At 42.7% G+C, this 16,890-nt stretch overlaps 1 protein-coding gene across 2 annotated transcripts; it reads right to left on the bottom strand.

Annotated features, from left to right (window-relative positions):
* Window positions 1-6,312: 6,312 nt before the first annotated feature.
* gtse1 (G-2 and S-phase expressed 1) lies at window positions 6,313-16,752 on the bottom strand. 2 transcript variants are annotated; one of them, XM_037768645.1, is made up of 12 exons: window positions 16,602-16,752; window positions 16,298-16,355; window positions 16,130-16,187; window positions 12,148-12,937; window positions 11,305-11,466; window positions 10,727-10,862; window positions 9,180-9,569; window positions 8,300-8,360; window positions 7,805-8,008; window positions 7,459-7,690; window positions 7,121-7,237; window positions 6,313-6,677 (listed from the first exon to the last, which is right to left on the bottom strand). In XM_037768645.1, exons 2-12 carry the CDS (start codon window positions 16,317-16,319, stop codon window positions 6,591-6,593), a joined length of 2,259 nt encoding a protein of 752 aa, XP_037624573.1. In that variant the 5' UTR covers window positions 16,320-16,355; window positions 16,602-16,752; the 3' UTR covers window positions 6,313-6,590. The 2 variants fall into 2 exon arrangements, with proteins under 2 accessions (XP_037624573.1, XP_037624572.1); XM_037768644.1 differs by having other exon boundaries at window positions 6,313-6,680.
* Window positions 16,753-16,890: the final 138 nt, after the last annotated feature.

Genomic DNA, 16,890 nt, shown 5'->3' on the forward strand with positions numbered 1-16,890 from the left:
AACTGTAAGTCACCTCTGTGATGTACTTTTAGAATTCTTCAGTCCAAGGCCCAACACCACTGTTATCCATCAGGAGTGATTTTCACTGGTGAGTGACATTTAATAGTGTTAAAATCAGCTTACTGCAGATTCAAGTGTACGGCGCTAAACTCAGTCATTAAGATACTGTCTTAAATTAAAAGACTCATATATACTTTTTGAGAAAGTTTAAGTTTGGACACCCATGCAACAAAGATCTACTATAGCCCCGCTTCCACCGCAGGAACTCTCCCCCAGAACTAAGAACCTTTTGAGGAACTCATTGCGTTTTGACTGCAGGGACCAGGGTCTAAATTAAGCTCAAGGGACATTTTACAGGGCGCTTTTAGCCCCCCAAAGGTCCCGGTCGGGGGGTAGGACTTTCTCTGACTGTCACGGATTGGTAAAACACAAACACAGCAAGAACAACAGGTTGTGCGAAGTATGCAAGTTAGGAGAAGTCTTTTGTATTGTCCATGCTATGATGAGTTAAGAACTTCTATTATAAATGAAATGTCTGTTCAAAATCCAGAAATGTTTTGGTGCTCGGATGATGACAAAATGGAACGGCTATTTAACTTTAAAGCTTATAAGTTAGCTACTTTTGTTTCTCAAGAAAAAATGTCAGGATGGTTTATTTGTTTAGCATTTGTAATTTATACTGCTACTCTGGTTTCTGCCTTTGTTTTTTCTTCATTTTCTAAATAATGGTGTCTTGAAAGCCTGTTTGAGTAGCAAATATACAAAAAACAAATCTACCAATTTCACGATGAATCAAGAACAGAAGACTGCTGCACTTCTCTGGCAGAGCTACAGCTATGTGTCAGAGTTCCTAGTAACTGCTGTATACCCGCACTTCACCCAAGGAGAGATCACACCTTGATTCTTATCACTTGTCACCTTCTAATCACTTTCCTTCATCATACTGTTTCCTCATATCGTCTTCCACTGAATTTGAGAAATAATTTGTTTAATGTTTTGTCTCCTATTTTTTTAATGCATCCTGACTGATTGCTTATGTTGTTACACAATATCAATAGAACCCATTTTCATTCACATATCTTGAGGTCAGAGGTCAAGGGACCTCTTTGAAAGTAGTAGTAGTATGACACGGTTGGTATCAACGGATTCCTCAGTTTTTTTCTATTTTCATGTGATGCCAGTATCGTCACTCTAGCTTTAAAACTGAGCCCACTGCAACCTTCAAAAGATTAGTGACGTTAAAATGAATTTGCATTAATGCGTTATTATCGCGTTGACAGTCCTAAAAGAAAGGGTTAAAGAACAAGACTTAAGTAAGGGATAATGTACAGCGAGCCGGTCATTGTTGTGAAAGAATCCCCGACAGGCCGATGCTGCACGCCGACGCATAGCGGAGGGGTCTCTCATCGCCCTGAAGGGGATTCTTTTACAACAATGACCCGCTAGCTGTACATTATCCCGCTTATTACAGGGCTACTTACTGAAGAAATCAATAATTTGACACAAAAATGGTCCGCCAGAATCCGTCATCAGAACTGCGCCCAACGGTCTGCTATATATAGAACTTAAAAGTGTTGAAAGTGTGTGTTGTAATGTTTGAACAGGGAAGTGGTGGGACTGGTGGAAAAAAGCAGACGCAGATTGCTGGTAAAATGGGAAGTACCTTTATCAAAACTTAACAGATCTGCTAAGTATCAGCAAAGCATCGGTTCATGACCTAAGGCCCTGTTCAGACCTGGCGTCACAGTCTATATATATATACTGTATATATATATATATATATATAAATATATATATATTAATTTATAAATACATATATTAATATATATAAATATATATATATAAATAAATATATATTTGACTAATGTCAAATTAATAGTAATTTACTGGCAACAATTATCCAGTAGTTCATGCATTTCACACCACGGTATACAACAACACACAAAGAACAATAATACAATACATCAGTATTAACATTTCTGTTTTAAGTAAAGCCAATAATTTTAGTGGGCCATACTACAATAATGGGCAAAGGTATAGAAATTAGCAATAACAGACATACTGTACGGTGCCACCGGTTGATATGCTGAAGATGGTCTTGGTCCCACAAAATGGCAATTAAGCCAATTAAAATAAAATAAAAAACACTGCCAGCTAACATTAATGTTACATGCAAACATCCAAAACTCTAAGCTCCATGCCTAAATATACTATCTATCGATATTATATCAAAAGTGCTAATCAAGTATTTTTGTTGCAAGCTATTTATATTAATTTAAACGGCTTCTAATCACTGACAAGATAACAGGACAGCTATGCTAGCGTGAGCTGTGGCTCAACAGTCAGCTATTTATTGGTGACTTTACAGGACATTAAAGTCACGGGCAGTTCTTCTAGACTAACGTTAGTGTAATTTTTGTTTGCATAAAAATATTAAGATTCACCACCCGCCAGATATATTAATGATGAAGCAGGTGACAAGTCAGCAGAGAGAGAGACGATGACACGACAAAACAGAGATTTGATGAAACATCCTTCTAGACCAGGGGTCAGAAACCTGCGGCTCCGGAGCCACATGCGGCTCTTTAGCCCCTCTCCAGTGGCTCTCTGTGGATTAGTAAAAATTGAAATGAATAACTGTTTTTTGTTTACATTTTCATTTTCATTTCTCATTGTTGTAGGTTTTTTTTTTTTTTTTTTAAAGCTATTTTTTTGGGGGCACTTTTCCATCTTCACTGAGGACAGCGGACAGAGTCCCGAAAGGGGGGAGAGAGAGAGTGGATGCGGAAAGGGCCACAGGCCGGACCCGACCCCGGGCCGCCGCGGTCAGGACCAAGCCCCGACACATGGACGCCCGCTCCACCAACCGAGCCAACCCAGGCGCCCCATTGTTGTAGGTTTATGGTACATCGGAGTATTAGGGCCACATTGAGGGGGAAAAAAATGAATCTGAGATTTTGAGAATAAAGTCATAAGTTTAAGGGAAAAAAGTCAATATTATAAAGTAGTAATTTTATATTTTATTTTCTTTTTTCTCGTAAAGTTATGACTTTATTTTCTTAATATTATGACTTTATTCTCATATTACGCCTTTTTTTCCTCGTAAAGTTATGACTTTATTTCTTGTAAAGTTATGACTTCATTCTCATAATATTACGACTTTGTTTCTCGTAATATTATTACCACCTTTGTTTGTTTTCCTGCCTTTTGTTGATTGTCTGCCCCGCCCTGATTTGTTTCACCTGTGTGTAATCATGTCTTGTATTTAAGCCTGTGTGTTCCCCTCTGTCCTGGTCGGTTCGTTTGTCTCTCCAGCCCCGTCTACCTTGTCCTCCGTGTTCCTTGTTTCCTCCTGCTCAGATCCTGGTGTTCCTCGTGTTTCCCTCGTTTGTGATTTTTGGTTTTGGTCCTCTGTTTGGTTTTTGTTGTTTGTTTATATTTGTTCTTTTGTACTTGGTTCCCCTCCCTGCCTTTTGTTGTTTTTGGATTTTTTCAGCTCTATTCAAGCTCGCTTTTATTTCTAACTACCTGTCCTGCCTGTTACTCTGCGATTGGGTCCCCTTTGTAAACTCCACACACGACAGATACACTTATGCCAATCACTAGCATACCAACAGCTAGCTCTAGCTATGTGTATGCTGGTAATTAGCACCCCTAATTAGCTCTGTAAACTCAAATTCACAAATGTTTAATAGGAATTTATACCATATTTTGTCTCCATAACAGACCCATTATAGCACTCTTACATAACCACAATCATAACAATAGTAGAATAGCAATAGCTAGAGAGTCCTAGTCCGTCTAAATGTTAAAGTAAGGTAGACAAAGCCCAGCACTTGATGTGGTTGCTTTTTATGATACGTAACGTTAACTGTTGCATGAAAGCACGGTGGAATTAGCAAGCTAGCTACCTGCTAAATGAGTACAATTTAACAGCTTAATGGTTCATCCACAGTACACTCTGGTCAAAGATATCATCAGATAATCAGCAATTACACTGATTCATCAGATTTTGTAATGTTCCGATGGCTTAATTTCCACAGAAAAGAGAAAAGGCGTGTGCTGTACTGACATCGCAATGATGTGTTGTGAAATGTGTTTTGGGAAATGTTTTTGTTTCCTGTTTTCTGAAATGTTGGCCACTGTAGAAACCTCTGCCACAACACAACATGATCGAAAATGTAAAAATAAAGACCCAAAGTAGCTGGACCTGGGTTATCACCAGCTACCCCTGCCAGGAAAACTCATCTACTCATTCTTTCCCCAACACACACACCCCAGGATCAAACTTTTGCTTTTGCTTTTACACTGTACCCAATGCATGTTTTGCCCTGTAGTGTTAATCATGTCCTGTCACCCAAAGTATTAAGTTCTGTCTTGTTTCACTGACTAATAATAATAAACTAGAATGGCACTCGTCTCGGAGAGCGCATACCTCTGCCAAGGTGCGTGCCTTTAAAAACAGATCACAGGTCACAGATGGCGGTACCGTGAGGTGGTCGGCTTATTATTAACACGGTGTGTTTCCGTGTAACGTATCGGCGGATACTTCTCTCATTCAGCAGCCTTGTTGTGTCTGTATAACGTTACACTACGTTGTCTCTCATCCTGTCATCTACCGCTTTTTTCTTTCTCTCTGGTGTAAATATGTCACAGCACATGTTGTTGTGTGAAATCGTATGTCTTTTATTCCCAGAACATTTATAATACAAAATCAGAAATGCACTTCTATGATTGATTCTGAACGTCGGGGTGTTTATCAATCTGCGTATGAAATATGTTTTTCATCTGTGCCGACAAGTCCTTATTAAAATTTGTGATCAAATATTCTTTGAAGCTTTTTATTTATTTAATTGAATCCCCACAGCTCTGAGTAAATGTTTTGCCACACATCCACACACATCTTTCCATGGTGGCCACATCGTATTCTTAAAAAGATTCCTGAATCCAGGTCATGATCTGGATCGCCACCAAAATCTAATGGATTGTTCATTGTGCTACACTCCACCCCTACAAAATATTTTATTAAAATCCATCACAAACTTTTGGAGTAATCCCCCAGACAGAGGGACAGACAGACAGACAGACGGACAAACAAACAAACCAACACCGGTGAAAACATAATCTCTTTCCAAGGTCCTTGTCCTTGGAAAGAGGTAATAAAAATGCAAATTTACAAATCCAAGATCAAATTTGTCATTTCTCACCACAGCATGACTACATTACGCTTCAGTACCCTTTCAAACATACAGTTTATCTTTATGCATTTTTCATGTATCAGATCCGTTACATTGGCTGCTATGGTTTAGGGTGTGGCCTTTAAGGCCCTGACACACCAAGCCGACGGTCGGCCGTTGGACAGTCTGGAGCCGTTGGTGAGCGCCTGACGGCCTAGTTTTCTCGGTGTGTCCTGCACCGTTGGCTCTAGTCTGCCCGAGTCTGAGGTGTTTCGGCCGATTCAGCATGTTGATTATGTGATTATGTTGATTGGCTGTTCAGCTTAATTGAATCAGTGCACGAGAAGAGAAACGGAAGTGAAGAAATAAATCCAACTACTAAAGTCGAGAGGAAAAACACAGAAGGCTCTTCTCATTTTTCATTTTCATCTCATCATTCCAATACACAGATATTTTCACAACGACATGGCCATCTGGAATGAAGCTGAGTGAGAGTGGTGTGAAAATGATCGGCAAACGCCGCTTTGTTTCATGTATGTATCATAATAACGGCTTGTATATCCGCCGTCCTCGGTCTTCCGGTATCCCTTTTTGAATGATGAATACAGACTACCGCCGCCTGCTGGTGTGGAGAGTTATTTCATCTCACGCAGGCGCAGAACGTGCGTGCTAACGGGACGTCGGCTGTAGTCTTTGTGGTGTGTTCGAGTGCAATTTTTTGGCCAAGACAAAGGTGGCGTGAGGCAACTCAACGGTCGGGCTTCGTCGCCACTTGTTCTCTGATGTCGGGTTGGTGTGTCTGGGCCGGAGAAAGAGAGTGGAATATGTTGCCTACCTATAAAAACAAACAGTTGTCAATTCATGATACTCATTCATGATACTTAATATACAATGATGTTAACAATAGTTAAATAAATAGATAATGCTACACGATAAATAGAACGCTTCAAATAGACCTTGTTATCGGCCGATAACTATTGAACTTTTGTTGTTTGTTCTCTACATTTTTTTAACCTTTATTTATGATTTATTTCTTTTTAGTTTTGTCTCGTGTGAACTCTGATATATTTATAAACAATCAGGTTTCCTTGTTGGACTGCCGTCAGCAGCACATGAGCACACCGGAGCATGAACGTTTACAGTCGTGACATTAACAACATTTATTCAGACATCAATAAGAGCAGCAAGAGACGGAGACAAATAAAATCACAATCAGTTGCAGAAAACCTTCAGCAACCTTTGAATATTTTCATCATTTAAAACATAATACTCTGCTTCAGTGAAGACTTCACTGATAAAAACTCTGTCGTTAAATTAACTGGATTAGGATTATTAGAGTTTCTGAAGACAGAAGCCTGCTGAGTCCAGTTTAATGCAGAGACCATCAGATCCAGGTCTTTAGGAGGATCTGGATCAGAAGGACAGGTTGATGAGTGGAGCGTTGTTCTCCCTCTTGTCTTCTGGACTCCACCTGATGAGCGGAGAGCTCAGGTCGATCAGCTGCTGAAACAAATAAAAACAGGTTTTATATAAAGATCCCTTCCATAGAAGAACATACCAAACATAATTTGTGTCTGGTATGTTTTTTTTTCCACAAAAAAAATACATCTACTCCCTAATTACACAAGATGTCACCTACTTCACTGAAAAGTCCATTCTCAGTTTAAAAGGGACAGGTCACCCCAAAATCATAAACACATTTTTTTCCTCTTACCTGTAGTGCTATTCATCAATCTAGATTGTTTTGGTGTGAATTGCTGAGTGCTGGAGATATCGGCTGTAGAGATGTGTGCCTTTTCTCCAATATAATAGAACTAACTGCTACGCGGCTTGTGGTGTTCCACAATTTGCGGGGTAACTCCCTCCCCCAAATGCAGTGATATTTTCAACAACCTACCGTCTGTGTTTGTGGATATAAATATGTAAAGTAAGGTGTCCGTTACCTGAGTTGTGGTGCAGGTCTTGCTGCTGGTCCGGATCAGTACGGGGGTGTTGGTCAAATCGATGAGCAGTTTCTCTTGAGGCTGCAGAGTCGGAGCTGGAAGATCCAACAGGAGAAACTGAAGAGAGAACAGACAGAGAGCCAAACATTTTACATATCAAACTGAACTGAAGGTTCATCAGATGCTCCAAGAAAACCAAAAAGACGAGAACAAAGCGCACTCTGTATGTCAGTCATGATTTATTAACAAAGTTTATGCAACTGGCCCCTGGGCATTTGATAAAAAGTGATGTCACACAAACTTACAACTGGTGTGTTTGTGTGTGTGTGACCTCTGACCTCCTGCGTCTTGCTGTTGCTCTCCTCTGTAGTTTCCAGTTCGATCAGGTTCTTGCTGGGCTCCGATTCGCCCTGACTCGGTGCTCCAGGATCTGTGCTCTCTGATTGGTCAGGCTGTGGAGGGCTGGTGGGTGGGGCAGCAGGGGGCTCCTCCTCCTCCTCCTCCAGACAGAAGGGCTGGATTTCAGGGACATCAACAGGCTCCGCCTCCTGTGAGTCTGTGGGGGCGGGGCTAACACAGAAACAACAACACAGCGACAAATGATCGAGTGAGACCTCGTGGTGATCTGCTTCGGTAAGACTGACTAGCTTTCCTATTGGTCGACAGTGATTTAAAACATTTCACCTGCAGCCTCTCTCTCTCCTGGCCGAGGCGGGGTAAGATTGAGAAGTGGGTGGCGGTCTGGTGGGCGTGGCGATAGGGATGCCGGACAACATTGTGCGCCTCACTGGGGTGGGGAGGGCGGAAGGACGCAGCGTCTTCGCCTGCAGCGACCTGCAGCTTCCAGCAGAGGGCGTCAGAGGAACAGCAGAAGGCTTCTGAGGAAGACTACAGGAGAGGAAGGCGTTTATTGATGACATCACTAATCTGTCAGAAAGGTAGGGAGAATTTATCCCCAACAAACTTAACTTCAGACACAGCACAGAGCAACAGGACAGATGGTGCAGGTGTTAAGGGAAAATTTGTCGATTTTCAACCTTATCTCGGATATTCTACAATGTTCTCTGTAACAAATCCAGCATTGTCAGTAAATCTGAGGTATTTACATACACATGAATGATGTGAATGTAAAGTTTACAGTGACGGTGGTGTGTAGTGGTGGAGTGTGATGTCATCTACCTGTCCAGACTGCTCACTAATGACAGCCTCTTTGGCTTCAACATCTTTGAGACGTCTGGAGCTGGAACACAAAGACAGAGTGAGAGAAAGACACGTGTCCTTATTTACCACAGAACCACAGTGAGCTATATATCAAACAGACCAGCATCAAGTCTAACTTAGCAGCTCTGTTCTTTAGCATGCTAAATTGAAGATGTTAAATTTGGGGCCCCTGACAATAATATGCAGGAATATCCTCCAGAGGCCCTGTTCAGACCTGGTATTAACATGCGTCCTGAATGATCGGATCACAAGTGGACAGTTTTAAGTACGTCTGTTCACACTTGGTATTATAAATTATAATGCGTATCCACATGCGTCTCTCCAGTGACCACTTGTGATCCAATCTCACTTTCCCGCTCTATATGCAAATAAACACATAGTAAACACACGGCTAATACAGCAAACGTTGTGACGTAATATCACATGAACATCAGTAGTAATATACTACATGTTCGTGAATTCGGGTACATTTGATCAACATCAAAATAGAAGGTTATTGTACCGGCGGTCCCCGGGGACCTTCATTTCATCGGCAGGGCCGCCTTTGCTAGAAAACAGCGGCATACAGAGCTTCAGAGAGCCGGGCATGAGAGCGAGCAAGTGGGCGGGTGTCAGCAGTGGAATAAAAACACCGACACATCTCCGACAGTATGATAATATTGAACTTCCTGTGCCTAGTCTGTAGCTATGTAGGCTATAACCAAGATATATTTTACAGCTGTACCGACAGAACGCAGTAGAGCACAGAAGCAGTTTCCATGCTGCGAGGCAGACAAGCGCTCGTGTCTGCTCCAGGATGAAACGATGTGTGATGACTGAATTAACTGACAGCTCTTACCGTCTCCTTGGCAGACTCCTCCGACTCCTCCGCTGGGTGTCGGTAGGACCAGGGCCTCTGGTTTGGATTTGTTCATAAATCCGCTCCGGGCCGAGGCGGAGGCGGGGATGGAGGCAATCCTCTCTGAAACCCTCTTGGCAGGCGTCATCTGGAGGGGTGTGGACACAGCTCTCTTAAGTGGTGTGGACCTCGCGGCTTTGACACGTTCCACCTCGGACAGCTTCCTTGCCTGGGTGGACAGCGAGCGGCGGCCAGCGGTGGTGGACGCTGGCTCTGCCGCGGTGTAGACGGTGGAGCGGCGCAGTCTGCTGTGATTGGCCGGTCTGCTGATGCTGCTGGGGGTGGGGCCGATGGAGCTGCTCAGACTCTGGTTCAGAGAGTTCAGTTTACCTGAGGGGAGACAACAACACCTGTACTGCTGCACGTTCTGATTGGAATAGAGCAGGGGGAAGCAGGGCAGTTAGCCGGTAAGGTTAGCTTAAGTTAGCATTTAGCTGGTGGATGTTTAGTCAGTTACCAGCTATTTCTGTTCACTGCGTACTAAGTACGACGCGTCTGGGACCTCTTAATTAACACCTAAGACCTCAGGAAAACCTCACAATATAAAGTCTCAAAATGTAAGCTCATTAGCCGGGTTTCCACCAAAAGTTCCCGGGACTTTTAGTCCGAGAATTACTTTTCAAGGAACCAAAAGGTTCCTTCAGCCAACTTATGTCTGCGTTTCCACCACGGTCTAAAGACCTGTGAAGATTAGGCAAATTACTCTGCTGACGTATTGAAAAGCAACCAGGCCTGCTGGTGGTCGCAGCAGTAAACACACTCTGCAACCTGCAGCTCCGTGTGTGTTTTGGTCACGTCAGGTCTAAAATTATCAGATCTGGAATTGATTTAACTGCAGGTAACGGATCACTTTATGTTTGGTCAGTTTGCCTTGTGATATGTCAGTGCAGGACGGGTTTAGAGTTGCAAACTCAAACTGTAATGGAGTGTGGTCAGGGGATTAAAAAAAAGTGTCACGTTTGAAATTTCTTTTACTAACATGTTGTATTTTTGTTACAGAACATATAGAGGACAGCATATAGGATGGATACTTGTTAGTTGCTAATGTGTGGTTGATGTAGGACTCCGTTTTGGGTAGTCCCAAACTCGGGATGCTGTCACTGCTGTCACAGAGTAACTTTAGCAGGGTACACAGACAGATGGTAAATGGACTTGCATTTATATAGCACTTTTCTAGTCTTCCGACCACTCAAAGCGCTTCACACTAGATGTCAGTATTCACCCATTCACACACACATTCATACACTGATGGCAGAGGCTACTAAGGTGCCAACTTTGTCGATCAGCATCTAATCTAAATACTCTTTCACACACCGATGGCTATTCCTTCGGGAGCAATTTGGGGGGTTAAGTGTCTTGCTCAAGGACACATCGACATGTGACCCGGAGCAGCCAGGGATCGAACCACCGATTGGTGGACAACCTGCTCTACCCTCTGAGCCACAGCCGCCCACAGATGCAAGCTGTTTAGGTATAAGTTAGCGTACCTTTAGCGGGGGACTGAGAGTAGCTGGAGTTGAAGCTGGACACTGAGGATGAGGATGAGGATGTGTTCCTCCTCTCCATCACACTCCTTCCCTGAAGGGCCGGAGCTTTCACACCTGACAGATTCCTCGCAGCACCCTGATGGACACAAAGATGATCAGATTTTTCCACATTGTGTCAGGATGTATAGAATAATATACAGTGTTTCCCACATAAACTTTATGTGGGCGGGCCACCCAGGTATATTAACAGCCCAGACACATTTACCTTTTTTTTAAATCCGCCCAAGAGAACGACGCCATTCACAATCAATTAACTAATGTGACAATCTCCCCTCGCTCTAGTATCTACCCCTACCATACAAATAATATCTAATTCTGTGGGAAACATCAATATACATAATCAATATCATCAATTTCATTTAATATGTTTGGCTGCAGTGACTGACTCTGTCCAACAGGTGGAGCTGTTTGACCAGATTTCAGAATCAGGTTAAATGGCCAACTATATGCAAGGAAGTTGACTCCGTTTCCCCCCCAATGATAAATCAAACAGAATCAGTTTTGAACAAGTGTGCTACCTTGGTGGGCAGAGCCATTGTGCGTTTTCCCAGAATGCTGGAGTTGAGGGAGGAGTCGCTGATGTCGGACGCCACGCTCGCCGAATCAGAGAGCAGATCCTCACATGACCCCGCTCTGCTGGAGGGGCGAGAGGACGGGCCCTGCCTCCAACCCCCCACCACCTAAAACAGGACAAAAAGAGCCGACAGGTGACATAAATAGAAACATACAACTACCTCGCAGCCAAGAAATAGTACACATAATCCCCTGTAAAACAGAAAATTGTTGTTTTTACTCTTCAGTTTGGGTCCAGATTAAACAAACTAGATATAACGTGCTAATTAACTTTAGGAGGTGTTGGGAGGCGGATTTTGTGACCCTTTGACACAGGATGAGAGTGATATCCATCAACGTCATTTTAACCGTTGCAGGTGCTGCCTGGTAGTAACGTTACTACCGGTAAAACGTGTGTGGCACGTTCAGTACAGTCTTTTCCGTCAGCGCAAGTTCCCAGTGATTATCGTATAGTATTTTTGCTAGGAATGCACATCCCTACTGCCAACCTTGTGGATAAAGGACGACCAATGAGCTGCAGCCGTCCCAAGAAAGAACGACAGCTCTGCATCCTGCAGTCTGCTCTCCAACAGATTTTTCAGGTGCACTGTCTTCTGATTTAGTGTAAAGGCGGAAACACAAGAAGAACCTTGTACTAAAGACTCAAAGGGTTCTGTGAAGGACCAGGTTACAGGTTGGTGAGTTCCTGCAGTGGAGAAAGCCTACAAGAGGTCTGCTGTTACAGGCCGACACCAAATCACCATCAAGACAGACTGAATAAAGTAAAACAAAAATAACTTCTCTCCTACTTTGCTCGGTGGTTGCATTCTGGGTTTCTCCACTCTGCTCTTGCTGGTTGAACAGACTGACGTTGTTGGGGCAGCCGGTTTGCTCGGCAGCACCACACCGAGTGTGGATTTTCTTCGCAGCCCCGTCCTGGGCTGAGGCTTGACCCCGACCACGGGGCTGGAGGTGCCGTGTCTGGCAGTGGCGGCGGGGCGGGTGGACGAAGCTGCGCCAACGGCGGACTGCCGGGTGGATAAAGTTGTGTTGGCAGGGCGGGTGAATGAAGCTGTGCCAACGGCGGAGTGCCGGGTGGATAAAGCTGTGTTGGCAGAGCGGGTGGATGAAGCTGTGTTCGAACTACTTCCTCTCAGCAGGCGGCGCTGGACAGCGGGCGGCAGCTGCTTCATGGGACTGTCCTGCACACAGAAGGTCTGCCGTTTGATGGCGCTGAGTGCACTGGCGGTCTGATCGAGTGCACTGGCGGTCTGATCGAGCACACCCAATTTAGACTCGGCGTCCTGGACGAAGTCATCCCTGTCAGTTGTGGCGTCTGTGGTCATGGTGGTGGTCTTGGCGTTCTCGCCGTCTGGCTGGCTCAGTTCACCACCGCACTGCAGCTGGTCGGCTAGACTGTGGGCTTCCTGACACATAGCCTCCAACTGATCTCCACTCAGTGGACTCCAGTTCGGCCGCATGCCACCACCACTGCCGCCGACTTCCTCAAGCCGGGACGCCACGTAAACGGAGACACACTTCTCCGTATGGCTGACCGGACCCACGAACACCTCATCTTCATCTTCATCACCTTTGGAGCTGCAGAGCAGGGACAGACATCACAGCTGAGAGGAACACAACCGACTCAAAGCAGTGATGGTTCAAAACATAGAGCTAAAACTCAAGACGGCTCCAAAACTGAGCTCAATTTTTTACAACTTTAACATTTAAATGTTCACATTTCAGTTTTTTTTTTATATTCTTGTTAAATCAAACAAAAAGATGACACCCGAACATATATGTATATACATAACTGTATATCTTCCTTGTTTATATATTTAGTTTTCCTTTTTTATTTCTTGCTTTAGTGCTACTTTTATATACTTTGTTCTATTTGACTGCCGATGTTATTGTTTTATTTTATTCTAATTTTAAAAAATACTTGCATATCTGTTTATACATTTTCTGTGTGTAGCGTGGAGGAGGCTACAACTGCATTTCATTGTGCAATACACAATAGTAAATCCTGTTTTTACATTATTGCATGAGTAATAATAATAATCTAATGTTATAATAAATAAAAGTAGAACAGTCACAGGGGACTTTTTTTTTTACTTTTAATACGTTTTTTATTTTCCTGATTACACTTACATGGAGGGACAATGAAGGACGGTCTGCAGGACAGTTAATAATGCACACAGTGCACTTTCATAGACTAAGCTACTGGAGTTACCCTGCACTATACTCATTTTTAACAGTCTCTTCTGCACTATATTCACTTTTTTAATAGTCCTGTATCACAGCTGTTACCCTGCACTATATTCAGTTTTAACAGTTTTCTTCATCTCCTTGTATTTTTATATCTGGTATATTTTTTTGCAATTTGTACTTTGCACTACTAACTTTTTTACTGCCTTTTTACTAACATGTTTTGCACTATGGACTGTGATGCAGGAAACTTGAATTTCCCTCGGGATCAATAAAGTTACCATCCATCCATCACACTTTTATTTCAGTTTCAATGCAGGACTTTTACTGGTAATGGAGTATTTTTTACAGTGTAGTATTAGTACTTTTAGTATAGACCACTTACACATCAAAAAAACTGACAATAACCTGATATTTTCAGGTGGAATTTCATTCATTCATTCATTCTCACTGTGCAATATCATTTTCCACTTGTGCAATTTTGTTAATAGTCTGTTTATTGTCAATACTGTATATACTGCTCCTATTTTTATACTTCCTTCTATTTAAATGGTTCATATTTTGTTACACTTTGTTTAGCTCTTTTTTTTTTACTGTGTTAGCTGAGGCATCTTATTTTTTGCACCATCCCCTTTGCTGCTGTACACTGCAAATTTCCCCACTGCGGGACTAATAAAGGAATATCTTACCTTAAATAATAGTAGAGCAGTCACAAGGGACATGTTAAAAAAGTTAGTAGAGCAAAGTACAAAGTACAAAAAAAATATGCCAGATATAAAAACACAAGGAGATGAAGAAAACTGTTAAAACTGAATATAGTGCAGGGTAACAGCTGTGATACAGGACTATTAAAAAAAGTTAATATAGTGCAGAAGAGACTGTTAAAAATGAGTATAGTGCAGGGTAACTCCAGTAGCTCTGTCTATGAAAGTGTACTGTGTGCATTATTATTTGTCCTGCAGACCGTCCTCCTTTGTCCCTCCCCCTCCCCCTCCCTAGAGAGGTGTTGTACAGTTTGATGGTAGTGTGGTATTAGTTTGATGGCAGTGTGGTATTAGTTTGGTAGCAGTTTGATGGCAGTGTGGTATTAGTTTGATGGCAGTTTGATGGCAGTGTGGTATTAGTTTGGTGGCAGTGTGGTATTAGTTTGATAGCAGTGTGATAGCAGTGTGGTATTAGTTTGATGGCAGTGTGGTATTAGTTTGATAGCAGTGTGATAGCAGTGTGGTATTAGTTTGATGGCAGTTTGATAGCAGTGTGGTATTAGTTTGATAGCAGTGTGATAGCAGTGTGGTATTAGTTTGATGGCAGTTTGATAGCAGCAGTTTGATGGCAGTGTGGTATTAGTTTGGTGGCAGTTTGATGGCAGTGTGGTATTAGTTTGGTAGCAGTTTGATGGCAGTGTGGTATTAGTTTGATGGCAGTTTGATGGCAGTGTGGTATTAGTTTGATGGCAGTTTGATAGCAGCAGTTTGATGGCAGTGTGGTATTAGTTTGGTAGCAGTTTGGTGGCAGTGTGGTATTAGTTTGGTAGCAGTTTGATGGCAGTGTGGTATTAGTTTGGTAGCAGTTTGATGGCAGTGTGGTATTAGTTTGTTAGCAGTTTGATGGCAGTGTGGTATTAGTTTGGTAGCAGTTTGATGGCAGTGTGGTATTAGTTTGGTAGCAGTTTGATGGCAGTGTGGTATTAGTTTGGTAGCAGTTTGATGGCAGTGTGGTATTAGTTTGGTAGCAGTTTGATGGCAGTGTGGTATTAGTTTGGTAGCAGTTTGATGGCAGTGTGGTATTAGTTTGGTATTAGTTTGGTGGCAGTGTGGTATTAGTTTGGTGGCAGTGTGGTATTAGTTTGGTATTAGTTTGGTGGCAGTGTGGTATTAGTTTGATGGCAGTGTGGTATTAGTTTGGTATTAGTTTGGTGGCAGTGTGGTATTAGTTTGGTATTAGTTTGATGGCAGTGTGGTATTAGTTTGGTAGCAGTTTGATGGCAGTGTGGTATTAGTTTGATGGCAGTGTGGTATTAGTTTGGTAGCAGTTTGGTGGCAGTGTGGTATTAGTTTGGTATTAGTTTGGTGGCAGTGTGGTATTAGTTTGGTATTAGTTTGGTGGCAGTGTGGTATTAGTTTGGTGGCAGTGTGGTATTAGTTTGGTGTTAGTTTGATGGCAGTGTGGTATTAGTTTGGTAGCAGTTTGATGGCAGTGTGGTATTAGTTTGATGGCAGTGTGGTATTAGTTTGGTAGCAGTTTGATGGCAGTGTGGTAGCAGTTTGATGGCAGTTTGATGGCAGTGTGGTATTAGTTTGGTATTAGTTTGATGGCAGTGTGGTATTAGTTTGGTATTAGTTTGATGGCAGTGTGGTATTAGTTTGGTATTAGTTTGATGGCAGTGTGGTATTAGTTTGGTAGCAGTTTGGTGGCAGTGTGGTATTAGTTTGGTATTAGTTTGGTGGCAGTGTGGTATTAGTTTGGTAGCAGTTTGGTGGCAGTGTGGTATTAGTTTGGTATTAGTTTGATGGCAGTGTGGTATTAGTTTGGTATTAGTTTGATGGCAGTGTGGTATTAGTACTTTTAGTATGTGTTTCCTACCTGGCAGGTGACAGAGTGACATCGAAGTCAAACTTCTCATCAGTCAGAAAGAACAGATCTGTTCAGAGACACAAACACGGATCATAAAGCAGTGAATAGAGCACGTGAGCATGGTGTTAGTTAACTGTGATGTAAAGGCTGACTGTGGGTCAGTTGGTGTGAACGTACCGCTGTAAGCTCGTCTGTCCATCCCGCTACTGGTTCAACAGATTGATCCGGATCAGACCTGCAGCGACACATTAAACTATAATGAGAACACTAAGCCTGTGAACAAAACAGCAAAGACAAGGGAACTAAAACACGAGCTTTATTCGTCATGTAAACTTTAACGTTAGCCTGCTAGCTTGTTTGTTAGCTAACTAACTAGCTAAACCAAAGGTCAACTAGCTTTAAACTGAGACTTTAAACATGAAGTTTGGTTAACGGGACTCAGGTAGAGACGCAGTTTAATTACAGTAAACTAAATACTAACCTAAAGTTCCTCTGGAGACTCACAAATCTTCTTTTCTGCTCTGCATTCAAACAGCGACCAAAACACACAAACAATTCAAATCTGCTGCGCTGCTGTTGACGTCACTCTCACGCGCTCAGCCATTGGTTGGAAGCGTGTGACAAACTCTCGCGAGATTGTTAAAGTTAGACATAGTTAATGGGACGTCGGGAAGCAAGTCTCGTGAGAGTTTCTTATTTGTGGGCTCCCTTCTAGGTTTCCGTCCCCCTCTCAGCCCCCCCCCAAGGAATATATAAAATATTTTATAAGT

This window comes from Sebastes umbrosus, chromosome 4 (genome assembly GCF_015220745.1).
Source record: "Sebastes umbrosus isolate fSebUmb1 chromosome 4, fSebUmb1.pri, whole genome shotgun sequence".
NCBI classification, from domain to species: Eukaryota; Metazoa; Chordata; class Actinopteri; order Perciformes; family Sebastidae; genus Sebastes; species Sebastes umbrosus.